General features: G+C 47.5%; 1 protein-coding gene and 1 non-coding gene across 11 annotated transcripts in view; both read right to left on the bottom strand.

Moving 5' to 3' along the window:
- The window catches only part of pidd1 (p53-induced death domain protein 1), a 149,796-nt gene that overhangs the window by 99,140 nt on the left and 27,603 nt on the right, over positions 1 to 23,053 (bottom strand). For 6 of the 10 annotated variants that reach the window (XM_038807484.1, XM_038807482.1, XM_038807481.1 and 3 more), the window contains 7 exons: positions 22,811 to 22,893; positions 14,888 to 15,223; positions 13,790 to 14,203; positions 13,157 to 13,360; positions 5,498 to 5,552; positions 5,211 to 5,409; positions 2,823 to 2,933 (listed from right to left, as the gene is read on the bottom strand). In XM_038807484.1, coding sequence (XP_038663412.1) covers positions 2,823 to 2,933; positions 5,211 to 5,409; positions 5,498 to 5,552; positions 13,157 to 13,360; positions 13,790 to 14,203; positions 14,888 to 15,131 — 1,227 coding nt within the window. In that variant the 5' untranslated portion in view covers positions 15,132 to 15,223; positions 22,811 to 22,893. Of the gene's footprint in view, positions 1 to 2,822; positions 2,934 to 5,210; positions 5,410 to 5,497; positions 5,553 to 13,156; positions 13,361 to 13,789; positions 14,204 to 14,887; positions 15,224 to 20,001; positions 20,104 to 22,810; positions 22,894 to 23,053 lie in introns of all 10 variants that reach the window. The other 4 variants (XM_038807485.1, XM_038807486.1, XM_038807490.1 and 1 more) reach the window with 2 other exon arrangements.
- Positions 18,843 to 18,948, bottom strand: LOC119972062. The gene has a single exon (XR_005461991.1). It is a non-coding gene; the product is annotated as a U6 spliceosomal RNA (small nuclear RNA).

The raw sequence follows: 23,053 nt of genomic DNA, 5'->3' as shown, positions 1-23,053 counted from the left end.
CTGTGTTACACCCTGTTCTTATTTATGTGAATTTATTTAAGCTAATTTAAAGAAAAATGGGGAGAGAATGCAAGGCATAATTGGAATCAAAAGGATGACTGTGAGGTTTCTTCTGCTTTTAAATATTAATACTGTTTATGTGCACGTAAAATTATAAAAGTTTAATTAAATCACCAGACACTGAGCAGAACTGGAAACATAATGATTATGCCTGCGTTGGAGAATGGAATTTATTCGACATTTCGAAGGCAATGATCCATCATTTGTTGGCTCTTGGCACCAGCAAACTCCTGTAACCATGGGAACGCCATCACCATGACTACCCTTGAAGAATTCTGTGGCTTCAACATAGTGCAAACAAAAATAAAAAAGCTCGCCAACATCACATGACTGACCACGAGAGAAAGACACACGGAAAGGCAACCCACAACCAAAAACTGGAAGAAACCAGCTTTGTCAAACCTCCCCTACCAAGGCCATATGTAAATACAAGAAAGGATACATTCCACCAATGTGATGACTCAGAGAGTGACCCACTCCCCAAAGCATTTCAGTTGATGTTACAGTCAGCAAAGTGTGAGTTTTGCTCGAGCCATACTGACCCACAACTGCTTTAATTACTGCTAACCTTTGAAACTAATACACCACACAAAGGTTTTCAAATAAAATGCAGCTAAAAACATTGATGAAAGCAATGGCCGGGATTCCCGGTTGCGAGTCAGCCCCGCTACTGCTGCTCGCGAGGATGGCGAATTTGGCCAAATCTCCCTTTCGCTGCAACAGGACCGGAGCATCCCACTGCCGTGAACGGACAGTGAATCCTTTCCAATGTGTACTGCTGAAGGAAACCCATATAAGCCTCTGATAACTTTAACTGTGAATCAAATGCTCACCTTCATTTGTGAAATAAATATTGTATTTAGCAACTTCGTCACAGTGCCACAGTAGAAGTCTGATTATTATAGTCTTTAAACAAGTGGAAGGATTAATTATAAAGTTTATCAATAAAACTCACTTGTATTTGCCTCGTATTCATTTCTCAGTCAGTATACAATGCTTTACAATGTATAGAAAGTCTGAGCTTGTCAGTTTAGATTATTTACCAATAAACCTGCAGCTATAATGGTTCATTTTGTAAATTAAATAATATTACTGTACAATCCTCAAGTAGAGCAAGCCAGTCGCCCATGGCTGATGCCAACATCTGACAGGAACAGAACAAAGCCATCTCATCGGACAAACTTTTCCTGCCCATCCCACCGCAGGGTCTTCTGGTCCTACCAATGGCAAACCTTCCCCATGGGATCCCCAGCGTCAAAGGGCACAAGCCATACAAAACGCTGTTGATATATGTGGGGGCAGGAGATCCTGCCACTGGTCAATGGCGGGCTGCCTCCGGTACACAAAACACGTTACGGGGAAGGAGGGAGGAATCCAACATGTTGCAGAGGAGGGTGGGGGAATCCAAAATGCTGTGGGTGGGGGTGGGGATCCAACACCCTGGGGGGGCTGGGTTATAGTCCCATCGACAATCTTTTCCCAGCTATATTTATTTAGCCTTTCCTTGGTCTCCCTCAGCCACGCACCCGACAGGGAGGATAAAATTAACGTGTGCTCAGTTTAGACATGATCCATGGAACCACCCCACCCTGAGCCACAAGCAATCGTAAACTACATCCCCCGGTTGTCTTGTTAGCTGAAGAGAAATCAGACTGTGATACTTGCAGAAAGTTTGCTCTTAATAGGGCATGTTTTGTTCTCCTGTACTGACTCAATACTAACTGCTGCTACAGTCTCCCCAGAGAGCCTGCCCCATAGTCCAGGCATTGGCAAACTCGGGGGCGCGACCCGGGGGTGGGCCAAGGGCGAGTGTCGGGAGGGTCACAGAGCCGTCTGTCGCGGCACTCCCGTTCATGCAAATCTGCGCGCAATAGCCGGCTGCAAGCGACCTTCAAAATGGCCATGAACATGTAAAAACAATGCGGCCGCACTGCGCATGCGTGCCAGATCATTGGTGTGCATGCGCAAAACTATGCGCATGTGCGCCGATGATCGGGTATGCATGCATATTGCGGCCGCTTTTTTTTAAAAAACGGTCGCAGCTTTTTGTTTTACATGTTCGAGGGGGGTTTATTCATTTATTTGATTTTTATTTTCTTTTACAAGTTCGAGGGGGGTTTTATTTGGTAAAAATTTCCAGGAAAGAAATGCAGAACTTTGGACAGATGGAGACCCCATACTTTACGACACCGGAAGGCTTCACCTCCATCCAACAGGAGGAGCGGGTATGAGGGCCAAAGGGACCCTAAACCGTTTCCTCCATTTTTGTCAGCAGCAAACAAGGTAAGACAAAATGGTGGGTCGCACAGGTCAGCCGGCATAGGCAGCAAAGGCCGGCCGGCATGGGCCGCGAAGACCGGCCGGCGTGGGCCCCGGGTCCCGAAGGTCGGCCAGGTTGGGTCCCGATGGTTGGCCAGTTGGTAAAATGGGTTCTCGGAAAAAAAGTTTGAAAAACACTGCCATAGATTGATCAGTCACTCACCAGACATTGTGTCCATATATTGGTTTTGAATTAGCCCCATGTTGCATGTCAGCCGTGCCATGCCCTCGGTTTCTACTGTTCTGGACAAGGCTGACATGGTAGATTTTATCTAGGCAGCTCAGAGGTGATGTCTAACTATCATTTGTAAATGTGGTAATCAAGAAACAAGTGAGAGACACAAGTAAACATATGGATGATTCCCGTTGTAACATTTAAAGGATCACTGAAAAAGCAAACAAAACTACAGTTTTAAAAATATGAGCCTGACTGAGGAAAATACCTTGAACACCTTGGTATCCACATCACTCCAGCTCTCGCTAAATGTCCGCATCACAACCTCCCTTTGGCAATCAGACTGAGGAGGAATATATGGCATCCGGATAAGCACTTCCTGCCCGTGCACAAGGAAAATTATGTTAAATCAGGCAATAGACTTGATCAATAATGTGCCTTTCAAAATTTTTTGTTACAATGTGCGCACATGAATCAGCAGCAGCTCACCACTCAATATTTGCACAATATGGACTCCTGACAGCCCAGGTGCCCACTTTATTCCAACTGTCATCAGATCAGATCAAGGTAGAGTCAACCCCACTGTTCATAAATTAATTCACAACCACCAAGTTCCTAATCTAATTTTCTGCTCAGCATTTCCCAATCTTTGGAATTGTGATTATTGCGTAATCAATACCACCTATCTTGCAATACAACTGTCATTTCTGTGGTGCTTGCCAGCTGAAAGAATATCTGAAAGCACTTAGAAAAAGGAGACAGTGGGCACTGTGCAGATTTGGAGGACTGAAGAACTAATACAAGATACAGGACTGAAGCAAGCTGTTGAACACTGACTTAGAAAGGGAGCAGGGTCACGTCGTCTTCAGAGTGAACTCCAGAGATCAGAGGCACATCCAGTTATGAAGTAGGGCGTGGGCTGCTCAGGGTTGGCAAGTAAAAAAAAGCTGAGTAACAAAGCAGAGGGCTTGAGCTGTTTCTAAGCGTTGATGTGCGCCGTATCTAGAGTAAAGTGAGAACACACAGGAATTTAAAGGCTAAGATTACGATCGTCCCTTTCGTCCATTAAGACACAGGAAGACTAATGCTGAAAGTTATGAGGGAAGATTGGAGAAGCTTGGGCTTTTATTCTCAGATGCAGGATCTGACAGATGTACATAAGATGTATTTAAGATACAGGCGCGTCCCCATGGCACAGTGGTCAGCACTGTTGCCTCACAGTATCTGTCTGTGTTGAGTTTGCACATTTTCTCCGTGACTGCATGGGTTTCCTCCGGGTGCTCCGGTTTTCTCCCACAGTCCAAAGATGTGCAGGTTAGGTGGATTGGCCATGCTAAATTGCCCCTTAGTCCCCAAAGATGTGAAGGTTAGGTGGGGTTGCCGGGTTATGGGCATAGGGTGGAGGAGTGGGCCCAGATAGGGTGTCCTTTCAGAAGGTCGGTGCAGAATCAATAGGCAGAATGGCCTCCTGCTGCACTGTAGGATTTCTTTAAAAAAAAATAAATTTAGAGTACCCAATTCATTTTTCCAATTAAGGGGCAATTTAGTGTGGCTAATCCACCTAGCCTGCACATCTTTGGGTTGTGGGGGCGAAACCCACGAAAACACGGGAAGAATGTGCAAACTCCTGACAGTGACCCAGAGCGGGATCGAACCTGGGACCTCGGCGCCGTGAGGCAGCAGGAACTGTAGGATTTCTATTGCTCTACGATAAATGTGTGGACAGGACTTTTCGATAGAGGTGAAAATCGTGGAATCATTTAAAAACCATCTGAAAGCTGCACAGAGGAGGTACTTCGGCTCTTTCAAGAAGGATAAGTCTGGGTAGGATGGTTTTCCTCATCATTAGACAGCTTGTTATTGTTTTGACATCACTTTAAATGTCTCCACAATCACTCCTCCATTGTCACTTCATAATTATCAATCGCAGAATATCCCCGTTAACTAATATCTATGTCCTAATTAAGGATATGCCACAGTACTTTTTGACGAAGCTGCCTGAGGAGAACTCTGCTATGAATTATCAAAGAGAGAAAGGGTAGAAATCAAAGATAGAGGGAAAGTGGCAGAGAGAGAATTATTAAAAATAGCATATGTTCACTATGAGCAATGCCACAGGGGATCTGCTGGAATAGGCACAATACTCTTGCCCTCAGCATGTGTCCATCACACTTCAAGGTGTCATCCTTTCTTCAACACAAAACAATCAGAAGAGGGGAATGGGGTCAAGCTTCGAACATGCAGCCTGAAATTTTCAAGCATCTTTCAATCAAATTCAGATATATTGTATATATATATATCTGTATTTGGTACAGTGAGTTTGTTTTAATGCACCATATTTGTGCCTGGAATTACTCCTCAAGTGAAGTATCATTTCCTCAAAGTCTTACAAATGAAATAAAATATTGAGGCTTCTGTCCAGTATCCTAGCAACTGTTGCGGTCTGGTCCGAGATCGTAATAGGAGGCTGTGTTTATTTAGCACCAATTGGCCTTTGTAGCTTTGGGGGGGGAGGGGTTGGCGGGGGAGGGTCACTCCAATTTAGCATCAGAATGACGGACAATCTGGTTTCATGCCTCTGCCCCTACAAAGGTTTATCAGCCAACTTATTATGAGCAATGCCAGGCAACATCGAGTAATTTAGACCAAAATGTACCTTTTCAAACTGTACCCCATGAGGTAGAAGCTCCAGGATCCGGCTCAGTAAGAAGTCATGATGCCTCAGTTTCACCTGCTGTGGGTCAGGGGTTGTGACTCTACACGTGATTACTGCCAAGGACACTGCCTCAGGTGGGAAGTGGATTTCAATCCCACAGGGCAACACAATATTGCAGCCTACAGCGGTGACAGTGAAGCTGGAACATGTAATTGATGCAAAGGTTTAATCACATAACCACAAACAACCAACTATATCCGATTTAATCAAACAACAGCTGAGTGTACCTGTCTGCATCGGATGCAAGGCATCGGACCGGGATTTGTTTGGGTTTGGCGTGATCTGTATAAAATGAGAAAATAAATCGAATATCAACTGTTGTAGAACATAATCACCTCCTTTGTACAAATTTCTGTTAATTTCAAGCAACTGTCAGTATATTTATTGCTTTGGGAGTATAATTTCCCATTTCACTAACCTGAATTACCCCATAAGTCCCAAAGCAATTAAACCACGAGTGACAGGTGCGGGCCAATCACATCAGTGAAAACTGACATTAAAAATGCTTGTCTTCTCTTCACTTAACATGGGGTCCCTTTGTGTTGTATATATATATTTTTTTAATCGTCTTTATCATTTCCACTATGCATAATAACAGTATAAGATGGAAGGTGGCTGAGAGCACAGAATAGTGTGTTCCTCCGAGGGTAAATTGCATTGGAAATCTTACTTTTTTCCTGCATTCATTGGTGACTTAATCTGATATGGCTGCAGTGGACCCATACAAAAATGTCACAGGGAGGGGTTTTGACACTATGAACATTACAAAGTCCCCCGGTTTTTCATTCCAAGCCTCTCTACAGACAGTACACAATGTGAGATCCACCACCCAACAACACGGATGGTATATACCGCCCTCAAGTGGTATGTTCAATTACTACTGGAGAGTCGAAAACAACAGAAATATTAAGGCTGTACATTGCAACACCATTATTCCCAGCTCTAGAAATTCAATGAGACTTATTTAAAAATGTAAATTATGATACCTACGATCATTAAAAAAAGACTTACAATCATTTTCAACTGAATTCAAGGTAACCATGCAAGGATTATTTTCAATAATCTCCACATCAATCTCCATCATTGTAATGTATGTTGATATTACGCCATGTAAAAAGCAAGTCATTGCAACACTTATTAAAAAGCTATGCTGCAAAGATATCTGGATACTCATCCAGTATAAAATGGGAGAAATTAGAGACATTTGTACAACATAACATATTAAATGGGCAACTATATAAGGAGGAAACTGAATGGATATAAACAGTGGTACAGAGCTACAAGGGGTGTCACCAGTGACTTGGTTGGTAAATGTATGGCCCAGTGTGGAATTTAGGTGTACGACCACTCTGGTTCCAGGTGCAACCCTTCACCTGTGCCAATCACACTGACTGTGAACATCCCTGAGAGGGGTGATTTACAAAAAAAGTCCTCATCAGCCTGTTTGAAAGAACAGATACAGCAATTGAAATGAAATGAAAATGAAAATCGCTTATTGTCACGAGTAGGCTTCAATGAAGTTACTGTGAAAAGCCCCTAGTCGCCACATTCCGGCGCCTGTTCGGGGAGGCTGGTACGGGAATCGAACCGTGCTGCTGGCCTGCTTGGTCTGCTTTAAAAGCCAGCGATTTAGCCCAGTGAGCTAAACCTATCAATCAAGCACAGAATATGGCTTGGCTGTAATGCCTGCTATGGACTGTTGAGATTTACCGGCTTGGCTAACTAATTGGACAAGGGAGTGACGAGCTGTATCGGGGCGGTGCAGTAACACAGTGGTTAGCACTGCTGCCTCACAGCGCTAGGGATCTGGGTTCGATTCAAGGCCTTGGGTCACTTCTGTGCGGAGTCTGCACGTTCTCCCTGTGTCTGCATGGGTTTCCTCCGGGTGCTCCGGTTTCCTCCCACAAGTCCTGAAAGACGTGCTTGTTCAGTGGATTGGCTATGCTAAATTGCTCCTTAGTGTCCAAAGATGTGCAGGTTAACTGGGGTTACGGGGTTATGGTGATAGGGCAGGGGAGAGGGCCGAGGTAGGGTGGTCTGTGCGGACTCGATGGCCCGACTGATCTTCTTCTGCACTGTAGGGGTCCTATGATTTCTACGGATCTCAAGGTGAGACTGTGGCTACAGAAATGGAAGAGAGACAGAATAAAAGGATCTTTCAAATGAATCATGGTGCTGAGTGATGCTGCACCAGTGGAAGGGTCAACCTACTGCCCTTCACTCAGTTGTCAATCACAGTCAACATATATGGGCATCGGTCAAGCAGAACCAGGAGAGAAAAAAAGGAGAAAACAATCAGGTGCGGGATTCCCTGTCCCGCCGCACCCGTTTTCTGGTGCGGCGCTCCCCTGCCGGCAGAGGGATTTTCCGTCCCGGCAGCCGGTCAATGGTGTTTCCCATTGTGGGCATCTCACCCCATCGGGACATCCACGGGCCTGAGTGAGCTGCCGACGAATCGGAGGATCCCACCGATGGAGAATCCAGCCCCAGATATTTAAGTTTCACTAGACCATTCCCATTTCAGGAATGGGTAACAGTCCCATCAGCTGTAGCTTGAAAGCAGCAGACCCCAGTTGTGATCTCAAATATGTATTACATGTACAGTGTGTGGAGGGTAAGGTCATGGCAGGAGTTGGGGTGGAGGATAAATTTAGAGTACCCAATTCATTATTTCCAATTAAGGGGCAATTTAGCATGGCCAATCCACCTACCCTGCACATCTTTGGGTTGTGGGGGCGAAACCCATGCAAACGGGGGGAGAATGTGCAAACTCCACACGAACAGTGACCCAGAGCCGGGATTGAACCAGGGACCTCGGCGCTGTGAGGCAGCAGGGCTAACCCCATCGTGCTGCCCCTAGTTGGGGTGGAGGATAAGGAGAAGGCCCAAGAGAGGGTGGACTCTCCCAAACTGTTCGCATTCTTTTTTTTTATAAATTTAGATTATCGAATTATTTTTTCCAATTAAGGGGGCAATTTAGCATGGCCAATCCACCTACTCTGCACATTTTTGGGTTGTGGGGGCGAAACCCAAACACGGGGAGAATGTGCAAACTCCAGAGCCGGGATCGAACCTGGGACCTCAGCGCCGTGAGGCAGCTGTGCTAACCACTAGGCCACCGCGCTGCCCTTACTGTTCGCATTCTTTGCAATGATGTTGTATTTCTAAAAATTGGTGCCAAATGACCACCAGTGGTAAGAGAACATAATGACCAGGAAAGACTCAGATTTAAAATAAAAACAAAAGTACTGTGGGAGCTGTAAATCCTAATTAAAAGCAAGAAGTGCTGGAAATAATCAGCCGTTCCTAGAATCATGGAAAGTTCATGGCACAGAAAGAGGCCACTTGGCCCATTGTGTCTGTGCCACCAGCGCCGGCCCTAGGGTTGCTGGCGCCCCGGGCAAGCTGAACTTCGGCGCCCTTGGGGAGGGGGGGGCGGGGCCTGGGAGGGGGGGGAGGGGCCTGGGGGGGGGCTGGGGGGGGGGCCTGGGAGGGGGGGGCCTGGGGGGGGAGGGGGGGGGCGGGGCCTGGGGGGGGCGGACCCGAGGGGAGGGCGGGGGGGGCGGACCCGAGGGGAGGGCGGGGGGGGCGGACCCGAGGGGAGGGCGGGGGGGGGGGGGGGCGGACCCGAGGGGAGGGCGGGGGGGCGGACCGAGGGGAGGGCGGGGGGGGGGGGGGGGGGGGGTGGACCGAGGGGAGGGCGGGGGGGCGGACCGAGGGGAGGGCGGGGGGGGGGGCGGACCCGAGGGGAGGGCGGGGGGGGGGGGCGGACCCGAGGGGAGGGCGGGGGGGGGGGGGCGGACCCGAGGGGAGGGCGGGGTGGGCGGACCGAGGGGGAGGGCGGGGGGGGGGCGGACCCGAGGGGAGGGCGGGGGGGGGGGGGGGGGCGGCCCGGGGGGAGGGCGGGGGGGGGGGGGGCGGACCCGAGGGGAGGGCGGGGGGGGGGGGCGGACCCGAGGGGAGGGCGGGGGGGCGGACCGAGGGGAGGGCGGGGGGGGGCGGACCCGGTGGGAGGGCGGGGGGGGTGCGGACCCGGGGGGGGCGGGCAGGGGGGGGGCCTGGGAGGGGGAGGGCCTGGGGGGGGGAGGGGGGGGCGGGGCCTGGGGGGGGCGGACCCGAGGGGAGGGCGGGGCGGACCCGAGGGGAGGGCGGGGGGGGGGCGGACCCGAGGGGAGGGTGGGGGGCGGACCCGAGGGGAGGGCGGGGGGGGGCGGACCCGAGGGGAGGGCGGGGGGGTGGACCCGAGGGCAGGGCGGGGGGGGGGGGGGACCTGGGGGGAGGGCGGGGGGGGGGGGGGGCGCGGACCCGGGGGGGGCGGGCGGGGGGGGCGGACCCGAGGGGAGGGCGGGGGGGGGGGGCGGACCCGGGGGGAGGGCGGACCCGAGGGGGGGGGGGGGGTGGACCCGAGGGGGGGGGGGGGCGGACCCGAGGGGGGGGCGGACCCGAGGGGGGGGGTCGCCCTGGGGGAGGGGTGCCGCCCTGGGGGAGGGGTGCCGCCCTGGGGGAGGGGTGCGGTACGTTTCAGTGCCGCCGCTTCAGCGCCAGGACTTTTCAGCGACAGGACTTTTCAGCACCAGAAAAAAAAATCATACAGCAGGAAAAACAAGACCTTGGGGAACTGCCCCTCATAAGCATCCTCCAGAAGGAACATCCCAAGTACCCAGGGACAACAGGATACTGGCCATATCATTGGACCTGCACCCCATCCAAATCCAAACCTCTCCCGTCCCAGCAGGGAAAATGTACTGTCCCCATTCATATTAAGAGGAAAAGGATAATCACTCCAGCCCCAGCCAGGGGGACCCCGGGAAACTAACCCGACCAACAGAGTGCACCATGATTAGAAATAACACCCTCAAGAGAGACGAAAAGAATGAAAGGAGCGGGATGCAGTCATAATAATAGTCCTTGGGGGGAGTGATAATTGATTATTGATTATTGAAACCGCATGAGCAGATGGTAAATTGTTTTCTAACCTACACCAGATGACATGTAGTTCAACGGAGGGTTTTTCAAAACTCTCACTGACAGTTTCAGCTTTTTCTCCCCTATGTTTAAAGAGCATGGGATTTTTATCCCCATGTTTAAAGAGAAGCAAATTTTAAAAGCTTCAGACATGACATTTAAGCAGACCTTGGGGGTGAGGCTTCTGTATCTGGGTTCTGCACACCACTTAGCACACAGTAATAAAACTCCAAAAAAGGCCAAATAACTAAGTGTTATAACTAAGTATACCTGTGTCACCACCTTTGCACTGCAGCTTTTTGGCTCCCCTGTTAATCTCGTTGCGCTTGTAAAGTGACCTGTGAATGAATGAGCGCTGGCCAGCTGAAATTTTTGGCGCTGAAACGGCAGCGCTGAAATTTTTGACGCTGAAACGTCCAGGCGCTGAAACGGCAGCGCTGAACTGTCCCATTCCCCTGGGGGAGTGCGGCCACAGCGGGGGAGGGCGGCCACCGCGCATGCGCTGGTTGGCACCGGCCCAACTGCGCATGCGCGGGACCCGAGTCTGGCGCCCCCTAGCACATGGCGCCCCGGGCGACTGCCCGAGTTGCCGGTGCCTTGAGCCGGCCCTGTGTGCCACCCAGCCTAATCCCACTTTCCAGCATTTGATCCGTAGCCCTGCAGGTTGCGGCACTTGAGGTGAACATCCAAACTCAAGTTGAGAGTTTCTGCCTCCACTACTCTTTCAGGCAGAGCTCCAGACCCTCACAACCCTCCAGGTGAAAACATTTTCCTTCTCTCCCGCCTAATCTTTCTACCAATCACTTTAAATCTGTGCCCCCTTGTCACTGACCTCCTTGTGAAAGGTACTAGGCCCTTCCCGTCAATCCTATCTAGGCCCCTCACAATTTTGTACATCTCAAACAAATCTCCCCCCAGCCTCCTCTGCTCCAAGGAGAACAACCCCAATCTATCCAATCTTTCCTCACAGCTGCATTTTTCCAGTCCTGGCAACATCCTCATAAATCTCCTTGTATCCTCTCTGGTACAATTACATCCTTTCTGTAATGAGGTGACCAGAACTGCGCACAGAACTCTAGTTGCGGCCTAACAATGTTTTATGCAGTTCCAGCATCACCTCCCTGCCATTATATTCTATGCCTTGGCCAATAAATGAAAGGATTCCATATGCCTTCTTAACCACCTTATCAACCAATCCTGCTACCTTCAGGTATCTGTGAACATTTACTCCAAGGTCTCTCATTTCCTCTACTCGGGTCAGGCAGCATCCGTGAAGAGAAGCACAGTTGCTTAAAAAAGACATCAGTCGAAGCTTTTCACCTTGCACTCATCAGGATATTCGTAAGTATACTAAATGTAAATTTATACTTCATGAGAAGAGAGTGCTGATTGGTTGGTAGGTGGACTCCGGGTGGTGGAGGTCTTTCTTGGAAGATGCAGCAATTAACTGTTGGCTGGCAGTTAACTGCCAAACTTTGTTGAAATTCAAACCTGGCAAGCTCTGATTGATCAAGTCATTGCCCTGGGGAATGAACCAGAGAATGGCTGTCCCCTCTTACGTTCGGTTGAAATAGACACAATGTGTGTACAAAGAACAGGTCTCTGTGTGCTAATGTATGGAGCTTCGAGCACGCCCAAGTGCGTTCCACTGCGAGCCTGACAGATAATCTCAAAATGGTCTTCAGCATAATTCTGAGCACACTCAATTGTTGTCCAATTTACAGCTAATGTTGGACACTGTGTTTTGAGTTTTGCATGCTTGGGCTGGTTGGACACAGTCAGTAAATTGGCTGTTGTGAACAGCCAACGGGACATGCTGATGTATAAACATAGAACATAGAACAGCACAGAACAGGCCCTTCGGCCCTCAATGTTGTGCCGAGCCATGATCACCCTACTCAAACCCACGTATCCACCCTATACCCGTAACCCAACAACCCCCCCCCCCCCCAACCTTACTTTTATTAGGACACTACGGGCAATTTAGCATGGCCAATCCACCTAACCCGCACATCTTTGGACTGTGGGAGGAAACCGGAGCACCCGGAGGAAACCCACGCACACAGGGGGAGGACGTGCAGACTCCACACAGACAGTGACCCAGCCGGGAATCGAACCTGGGACCCTGGAGCTGTGAAGCATTTATGCTAACCACCATGCTACCCTGCTGCCCCAAACTAGTGCATTTTCCATGGCACCACATCTACCAAACAGAATTGACTTGCCAACCATAAATTGTTGTTCCCTTTACATTTAGTATTCTTATGAAATCTGGATGAGGGCAAGAAGAAATGCTTTGATATGTGTCTTTTTCGGTAATACTTAAGTTCGGTAGTACCAAATGACTATTTAGAAACACAGGTCAGAATTTTTCAGTTGTGGCTTTCTGAACAGAATTGGATAATTATCTGAAGAGAAAAAGCTTGCAGGTCTACAGTGAATAGGGAGGGAAGTGGGACCAGCGGAGTAGCATTTACAGACAGCCAGCACAGTTAAGCCAGGCTGAAGGTCCATTTCTATGCTTCAAACCATTCGATGATTCTATCTTCATGTTTCCCAGCTTGGGAGAAAGGGACAAATCAAACCAAACATCCAAAGTTTCCACTCCCGATCAACACCCAGCTGCTATAAAAGGGGCACCTTCCTCCTCCCATAATTAAATGGTTCATTGTTTCAGCTCAAAGCATGATGAAGGACCGCTGGAATGAGCTACCAGATGATCAATCAGCGACACCTGTATACATCATTTCTTGTAAATTTCAAAGCAGAATTGGAAACATACACAGCACATTTCATGGTTCACAATAGTCAGTGAGCTTAAAGAGACAGTAAGAATTTTGTTCATGAAATACATAAATACACAACAAGTTTCCATCAAGGTGCAATGTTGCAGACAGTGAAATTAAACACAAATTCGATACCTTGTCTTTCAGGGCTATCTGGTACCCCTATCGGATTGCCCTTCAAATGCACAAAGGGGAAATTCTGAATCTCTGGAGGGACGAAGCGCAGGCTGTTATTCTGCAGGTCAAGTCTAGACAAGTCGGGAAGGCGAGCAAGGGATGCTGGGACAGCAACAAGTTGATTGCTGTGCAGATGCAATTCCCTAAGAGACGTCAGGTTTGCTGTGTGCAGAGACATAAAGCTTTGTGTCATTTATAACTGCTGCTTAAAATGCATTGTTATATGAGCATTTAAAATCACATCGCATCACTCTCCCAACATATTAAAAATGAAAATATACAAACAAAATTCTGGAATATTGCAAGACTAGTGAAGATTATCAACAGGTTGCAACCAATTTATTAATTATAAATATAGACAGATAGATTGGAACCGTAAACATTAAACATGCTGTAGCATGAACATATAATCAAACATACTAAAAGAACTTGGATGTTACATGATCAGACAAGTGAAAAATAATTCAAACATTTTACGTTATTATCTTTTAGCAGTTCACCTTCACTATTATCTCACATTAATGATGTATAATCTTACATCAAGGTACATCATTATTCTCGTGATTGGAATTGTTTTGCAATTAAACTCACCGAGCGAGGCTGGTACAGTTGTTAGTTTATTGCCCGAAAGGTCCAACCGCAAACAATTGTGAAGATTTCCTATCTCGTCAGGGAGCCGTTCCAGTTCGTTTTCAGATATATCTGCTGTCTGAAGTGCTGCAAGTTGACCGAAGCTCCCAGGCAGCTCTCTCAGCTGGTTTTTCATCAGTAAAAAGGAAGTCAGTTTTACCAGCTTGCCAATGCTTTTGGGTAGTGCAGCCAGCTGGTTATGGCACAGCTGAAGCATTGTTAGCTCCTTCAGCTCAGTCACACATTCAGGTAAAGAAGTAAAGCTGTTGAAGCTCAAATCCAAGTGGGTCAAGTGCTGGAGATGGCTGAACTCCCAAGGCAAAGTTGTCACCAGACCACGCTGGCACACACCATATTCATCCTTAAGGTGGCCGCCTAGTGAATTAAATTTAATAAACGCCATTAGAGCAAGAACAGCGCAGTGTCTCAATGTTCAGGAATACACTCAGGTATTTCTGCATAAGATTGGCATACTAAATATAGAATAATGACAGCGATCTCAATGATTGGAGCTATAAAGTCAATAGATTAGTAGATGTTTTCCAAGATCTTTGCTTGCCTGTGTACACAGCACTTCCTATAGCTCCTCCCAACTTTTAGAACTGTAAGATATCAATCCAAGTAATTCTGTCATATGTGAAAGGAAATCAAGAGGTTACACTATCACCACAAGCACATCAGCAGCTCTAGATAATCTAAAGAATATTTCAGGATCCAATTTTTTCCAGTAAGTTCTGAAATACGCATTGCTCATCAAAATGTAGCCTCAGACCAAACAGTGAAACTTTGCAGAACCAAGAAAGTAATTTAAACTTAGAAAATAATTGGTGCAATCCAAGTCACACTGATTGCTTCATTTCACATGGTACTTAGCTGTGGAAAAGATTAGATGTACCAGGAATTGCAGGAAATTTGTATATTACTCCAGCAGAAACTCATTTACTCAAAGAAAATCATGTTAGACATCACTTCAAAAAATTAAAAATAATTACTCATAATTAAATAAAACTACAAGGGAGGGAGAACTGATGGAAATCTATTTGTAACAACATCCACTACCTTTAAGTACAAGTGATTTCAGCCTCCTTAGTTCAGGAATGATGGCGAGTGATGTACCAATTTGCTCCTCATTGCAGTTTAGTCGTAGAAACTCAATCTGTCGCACCTCTTCTCTGCGTGTTTTGTAAAGTGCAGAAAAATGGCTGGAGCTGTTTGGAAACACGTCTAAATTCAGCCTGTTGTCTGCTAAGTACACATCTGCAGCGCCGATGGTGCCGGTTCCCCCGAGCAGCAATTCGGCCATCTTTTACCATTGCTCAGCTGTGTGAGGTGCATGTTCCAACAAGTCGGTCAGACATAGGTGTTTTTTCACAACAAAACTTCCTCAAGAATAGGCTGCAACATAAATGATCGGTAAAATGAGACAGCCATAAATTAACATTTTCATTGTACATCAAAATTATTACCATAAATTATATTATATATTCCAAATGATATTATCATAGAATCCCTACCGTGCAGGAGGCCAATCGGCCCATTGAGTCGGCACCGACCCTCCGAAACAGCAACCTACCTAGGCCCATGCACCCACCCTATCCCCTTAACCCAGTAACCCCACCTAAACTTTTGGACACCAAGGCACACTTATTAAAAAAATATATTTTAATTTGGTTTTTAACATTTTATATATAAAACAATGCAAAACAACAAGAACAACATCCCCCCCCCCCCCCCCCCCCCCCCCACTCTCACAACCAATAAAGAATCTTCTCCCCATCCCTACCCCCAATCCAACTCTCTCCCCACCCATGCCGGCTGACGGTAACCGACTCTTTGAAATGAGGAACAAACAGACCCCATCTCTTGTGGAACCCCTCAAGGTAAACTTAACCTTCTCCAAATACACAAACTCTGTCAGATCCTCCAGCCATACCGTGGCACTGGATGGAGAGGCATCCCAACAGGACCCGCCTGCGAGTAATCAACGAGAGGAAGGCTAAAACGTCTGCCCCCACACCCATCTGCAGCTCCAGCGAGTCCGACACCCCAAATATGGTCCCCAGGGCTCTAAATCCAAGTGCACGATCACTGACATGGTACTGAAAAACAACCTTCAACATTTCTCCATCTTCGGCAGGACCAGAAAATATGCACATGGTTGGCCGGACCTCTTCCACACTGTTCGTATGCGTCCTCCACCCCCTTAAACAACAGGCTCACCCTTAACCTTGTCAGGTGCGCTCTGTGCGCCACCTTTAACTGTATTAACCCTATCCTTGCACACAAGGTTGAGGCATTGCGAAGGGGCAATTTAGCATGGCAATGTACCTAATCTTTGGTCTGCAGGAGGAAACTGAGCATCCGGAGAAAACCCACGCAGACACGTGAAGGTACAAACTCCACACAGAAATCAAACAAGGTTGGAATCGAACCAGAGTCCCTGGTAATTGTCTGTATTACAGTTTTCTTCCCTCCCCATTTGGAGAGTATGATCTATATTGGGGCACTTTCCATAGCATTCCAGTAACTTGTCCACGGGGAGACATGGACAGGTTATTCAATCACAAAAGTAAGATAGCCCAGCTCAATCCTGTTCTCTTATGCACAGTGGTTAGCACTGTTGGTTCGCAGCGCCATGGATCTGGGTTCGATTTCAGTTGGGACACTGTCTGGAGTCTGCACATTCTCCCCATGTCTGTGCAGGTTTCCTCCATGTGGTCCGGTTTCCTCCCACAAGTCCTGAAAGACGTGCTTGTTAGGTGAATTAGACATTCTGAATTCTCCCTCTGTGTACCCGATCCGGCGTTGGAATGTGGCGACATGGGGATTTTCACAGTAACTTAATTGCAGTGTTAATGTAAGCCTACTTCTGACACTAATAAAGATTATTACTATTATATGTGTGATGATAGAGACTTACATTTATACAGCACCTTTCACAATCAAAGTGCTTTATAGCCAATAAACTACAGTTGAATGTACAGTAGTTCACGGAGGCACAGTGGTTAGCACTGTTGCTTCACAGCACCAGGGACCCGGGTTCGATTGCCGGCTTGGGTCACTGTGTGGAATCTGCATGTTCTCCCCGTGACTGTGTGGGTTTCCTCCGGGTGTTGAATTCTCCCTCAGTATACCCGAACAGGCACCGGATGTGGCAACGAGGGGATTTTTACAGTAACTTCATTGCATTGTTAATGTAAGCCTACTTGTGACACTAATAAAGATTACAGTTATATTAATATTGGATATGTGGCAGCCAGGTTACATAGATCAAAATCCCAAGCAGCAATTATATAAATGACCAGATCACCTGTTTTAATTGTCATCTAAGGGATAGGTATTGTCCAGGACATCAGTGAGAACTACTAGCTCTTATTAGACTTTTTTATTCTTTCAGGGGATATGGACGTCATTGGTTAGGCCAGCATTTATTGCCCGACCCTAATTTCCCTCAAGAGGGTATTAGTGAGCCGCTTTCTTAAACCGCTGCAGTCCATGTCGTGTAGATACACTCACAGTGTGCTTTGGGAGGGAGCACCAGGACTCTGACCGACCAACGGTGAAGGAACGACTATATATTCCAAGTCAGGATTGTGTAAGAAAGGGCAGCACGGTGGCCTAGTGGTTAGCACAACCGCCTCACGGCGCTGAGGTCCCAGGTTCGATCCCGGCCCTGGGTCACTGTCTGTGTGGAGTTTGCACATTCTCCCCGTGTCTGCATGGGTTTCGCCCCCACAACCCAAAAATGTGCAGAGTAGGTGGATTGGCCACGCTAAATTGCCCCTTAATTGGAAAAGATAATTGGGTAATCTAAATTTATAAAAAAAAAAGGATTGTGTAAGACTTGGAGAACTTGCACAATGGTGGTGTTCCCACATGTCTGCTGCCCTTTTCCTTCTAGGTGAGGTTTTGGGTTTAGTGGGTGCTGTCGTAAGAGGCTGACTAGTGTCACAAGATAGTTTCTACCCATTATTCTAAAGATGGTACCTGCAGCGCTATAACACCTACTCAGTACTGCACGCATGTGTCCGCCAAGCTTAGGTGCTCATGTCTCTGGAATGAGCATTCTGCCTCAGAAGTGAAAGTGGTGTCAGTGGGTCAGGGCTGACAGCTAAAAGGATAAAAGTACCTTCTATCCTCTGGCTATAAGAGTCCTGTGTGAAATGAATTTGGACAGTATCAATCCAGCTCATCATCATCTTAAGCCAGGGGTGGTCAAACTACGGCCCACGGGCCGCATGTGGCCCGCCAAAGGTCTTTATGCGGCCCACCAAGTCATAAAAAAAAATTTTTTTTTTTTAAATCTTTAAAAAAATATTTTTTTTTTTAAGGTTAATGGGGGGGGGGGGGGGGCTGTTGGGTTACTTACTGGTATAGGGTGGATATGTTGACTTGAGTAGGGTGATCATTGCTCGGCACAACATCGAGGGCCGAAGGGCCTGTTCTGTGCTGTACTGTTCTATGATGTGGAGATGCCGGCGTTGGACTGGGGTGAGCACAGTAAGAAGTCTTACAACACCAGGTTAAAGTCACCTGAGGAAGGAGCTGCGCTCCGAAAGCTCGTGTTTGAATCGAACCTGTTGGACTTTAACCTGGTGTTGTAAGACTTCTTACTGTACTGTTCTATGTTCTATATGAGGCGCCCAGAATCATAACCGGGTGAAGTAATTATTTTACTTAATATACTATGCGGCCCTTTAAAATTGTGAATTTCTGAATGTGGCCCTTGCATGGAAAAGTTTGCCCACCCCTGTCTTAAGCCAACAAATACGAAATCGTTGTAATTTAGGATTTTATTTCTTTTTAATTTAGAGTATTTGTTTTTCAATTAAGGGGCAATTTGCGCGGCCAATTCACTCACCCTGCACATCTTTGGGTTATAGGGGCGAAACCCATGCAAACAAGTAGAGTGTGCAAACTCCACATAGACAGTAACCCAGGGCCAGGATTGAACCCGGGTCCTCAGCGCCGTGAAGCAGCAGTGCTAATCACTGCGCCACCATGCTGCCAGCAAAAAAATATGGGACGTTTCACGAATTTGCGTGTCATCATTGTGCAGGGCAATGCTAATCTTCTCTGTATAGTTCCAACTTTAGTATATGTGCTGCTGAAGCGAGCACATAATTTAGGAAAATTACCAATTTATAACAACAGCAACTTACATTTATATGGGCCGGGATTCTCCCCTACTTGGCAGGGCGGGTGTTCCGGAATTCTCCGCACCTTTAGGGGCCAAGTCCTCACATTGAGGGGCTAGGCCCACGCCAGAGTGGTTTCCACTCCACCGGCTGGCGTGAACGGTCTTTGGCGCTACGCCAGCCGGGGCCGAAAGGACTTCGCCGGCTGGCGTAAGTCCGCGCATGCGCCGGAGCGTCAGCGGCTGCTGACGTCATACCGGTGCATGCGCAGGGGACGGGGTCTCTTCTGCCTCCTCCGTCATGGTGAAGGCCATGGCGGAGGAAAAAGAATGCCCCCACGGCGTTCAGACCGTCCCGCGCCTCCCCCAGGACCCCGGAGCCCGCCCGCACCGCCAATTCCGCCAGTCAGGTAGGTGGGAAAGGCGGGAAAGGCTTGTCAGCGGCGGGACTTCGGCCCATTGCGGGCCGCTGAATCTCGGGGGGGGGGGGGGGGGGGGCAGAGAATTCAGGACATGGCAGGGGCGGGATTGACGCCAGCCCCGGGGGGTCGATGAATTCCGCCCATGGTTCCTTTACGATGATAAAACATCCCAAGATACTTTACAGGGCCATTATCAAACAAAATCCGAAAGTAAACCAAATAAGGAGATATGAAGACAGGTGAATCAATGCATAGTCAAATAGGTGGGTTTTACCTCATAGAACATAGAACAGTACAGCGCAGAACAGGCCCTTCGGCCCTCGATGTTGTGCCGAGCAATGATCACCCTACTCAAACCCACGTATCCAATTCTCTTCAGATTCATCTTGTCCTGACTAGTGTCATGAGATAGGGTTATCTCCTGTTCCCTTAATTATTCAATTTTGTCCCATCCGCCCGAATCATCCCCGCAGACCAGTAATATTTCCCCCCTTCAAGTATGTATCCAATTCCCTTTTAAAAGTTATGATTACATCTGCTTTCACCACCCTTCCAGGCAGTATCCTTCCAGATTATAACAACTGGTTTCTGAAACAAATGTTTCTTCATGTCACCTCGGCTTCTTTTCCAATCTGTTTCCTCTGGTGATCGGCCATTCTGCCACTAAAAGTAATTTCTCCTATTTACTCTTTAAAACCCTTCATGATTTTGGAAACCTGGAACATAGAACATAGAACATTACAGTGCAGTACAGGCCCTTCGGCCCTCGATGTTGCGCCGACCTGAGAAACCGCTCTAAAGCCCATCTACACTATTCCCTTATTGTCCATATGTCTACCTAATGACCATTTGAATGCCCTCTATCAAATCTCCCCTTAACCTTAACTGTTCTGAAGAAAATTACCCCAGAACCGAAGATGTTGCATCTGCTGGCCTAGTCCTTCGAGATGAGAGATTTTTTAAGGTGCTGTCGAAGGAAGTTTGATGAGTTTCTGCATTGCATCTTGTAGATGGTACACACTACTGGTACATATTGTGCATCGGTGGTGGAGGGAGGGAGTGAATGTTTGTGGAAGGGATGCCAATTTCAAGCCTCTGACTTGCTCTCGTAGCCACAGAATTTATATGGCTAGTCCAGTTGAGTTTCTGGTCAATGGTAGAGTGGCCTGGATAGACTGGACGTGGAGAGGATGTTTCCACTACTAGGAAAAACTAGAACCGGAGGACACAGCTTTAGACTGAAGGGACGATGCTTTAAAACTGAGATAAGGAGGAATTTCATCAGCAAGGAATCTGTGGAATACTTTGCCGCAGAAGGCTGTGGAGGCCAAATCACTGAGTGTCTTTAGGACAGAGATAGAATGGTTCTTGATTAAGAAGAGAATTGCGGTTATGGGGAGAAGTCAGGAGAATGGGGATGTAAAATATATCAGCCATGATTGATGGCAGAGATGGTTTAGCACACTGGGCTAAACAGCTGGCTTGTAATGCAGAACAAGGCAGCAGGGCGGGTTCAATTCCCGTACTGGCCTCCCTGAACAGGTGCTGGAATGTGGCGACTAGGGGCTTTTCACAGTAACTTCATTGAAGCCTACTTGTGACAATAAGCGATTATTATTATTACACGATGGACCGAATGGCCTAATTCTGCTCCTATGTCTTATGGTAACTCTCACAATGTTGATAATGGGGGATTCAGTAATGGGAGATTCAGTAATAGTAATGTCTTTGAATGTCATGAGGTGATGGTTACATTCTCTCTTTTTGGAGTTTGTCATTGCCTGGCACTTGTGTGGTGTGAATGTTACTTGCTGTTTGTCAGCCCAAGTCTGGATATTGTTCAGGTCTTGTTGCATTTGGACATGGACTGCTTCAGTCTCTGATAAGTTGCAAACAGTGTAGTCATGTGTGAACATCCCCACTTCTGACCAGTGCTAGCCACGTGTGCTACCGTGCTGCCCTGTTCAGTAGCAAGGGAATGGAGTTTGTTTTAGGAGCTGGAAAAAGGAGTTCCTGACCTTCCCAATGTCAGGTTGGAGAAAGCTATGACTCATGCTGCAGGATGAAGGACGGCAGGCTGTCCGATAGCACCGAGTAAAGGCCAGACAATGCTGGATGCTGAAACACAACGTCTGAAATGTAAGATGTTCTATCTAACAGCACTGATATCTCTCACTTTGATGAATAAAACATTTAAAGTACAAATTTGTAACTGTGTTCTCCAGTTCATCAACGTAATGAGGCACAGTTGGTGAATATCATGCTTTTATGCATTTCAGCTTTCAAACATATGCTGATGGTATCCAACTGTGTCTCTCTACTTCTCTCAGTCCCTCATTGCCTTGATGCTGCCACACTGTTTAGACAATATTTAGTCTTGCACTGTTCAGAACATAGAACAGTACAGCACAGAACAGGCCCTTCGGCCCTCGATGTTGTGCCGAGCAATGATCACCCTACTCAAACCCACGTATCCACCCTATACCCGTAACCCAACCCCCCCTTAACCTTACTTTTTAGGACACTACGGGCAATTTAGCATGGCCAATCCACCTAACCCGCACATCTTTGGACTGTGGGAGGAAACTGGAGCACCCGGAGAAAACCTACGCACACACGGGGAGGACGTGCAGACTCCGCACAGGCAGTGACCCAGCCGGGAACCGAACCTGGGACCCTGGAGCTGTGAAGCATTTATGCTAACCACCATGCTACCGTGCTGCCCCTAACAGTCGGCACACGTTTGCCATGAATTTCATTCCCCTCCTCACCCACACTCTCAGATACAGTGCAGCATTTGCATTCTTCACATGTTCAACCCAAAGCTGAAGTTCAAACCCTGGTTCCTATCCATGACCATCAACAAATCACTTACTTCCACCTCTGCAACATTTCTCACCACTCAACAAAAACAGCTTGCATTTAACGTGCCGAAACGCTGAAATTGCTTTAAAAAGCAACCCACATAAGGAAATATTAGAACAGGTTAGCTCCCCCCCCCCCAAACGGTCAATCGGTGTAGAGTTTGGACATTCTCCCCATGTCTGCATGAGTCTCACCCCCACAACTCAAACATGTGCAAGGTAGGTGGATTGTCCACACTAAATCCACTAAATTGAAAAAAAAAATTGGGCACTTTAAATTTATTTTAAAAAAGAACAGGTTAGCCAAAGCAATAGATTTCAAGGAGCGTCTTAAAGGAGAAGAGAGAGGAGGAAAGGTGTCGGTCGGACGGAATTCAGAACTGCGGCCCAAGTCACCTGAAGACATGGCCATCAATGGTCGGGCATTAAAAATCAGGGTTATACAAGAGGCCAGAATTTCAGAAGCACAGAGATCATGGAGGGCTGGACATCTGAAGGAGTTCACAGAGATAGGGAGGAGTGAGGCAATGGAGGGATTCCTAAAAAAATTCTTCCCTACCTCAGAAGACAAAATCCCGAAGTTGGTGGAAATAGGAAACGTAAACATCAAATGCTGGAAAGATTCAATGGGTCAGGTAGCATCTGTGGTAAGAGAAACAACAGTTAATGTATCAGGTCTGTAACTGGAAAATGTTACAAATATAACAGTCATAAAGCAAGTACGGATATGGGGAAGGGTTGGCAAGGATGAAAAACTAAAGGGGTATGGTGGAGTGCAGGAGTGATTTCAATGGCAAAAGGA

Source organism: Scyliorhinus canicula, chromosome 9 (assembly GCF_902713615.1).
Source record: "Scyliorhinus canicula chromosome 9, sScyCan1.1, whole genome shotgun sequence".
NCBI classification, from domain to species: Eukaryota; Metazoa; Chordata; class Chondrichthyes; order Carcharhiniformes; family Scyliorhinidae; genus Scyliorhinus; species Scyliorhinus canicula.
Note: the sequence above shows the minus strand (reverse complement) of the source record. Positions and strands in the feature narration are given on the sequence as shown.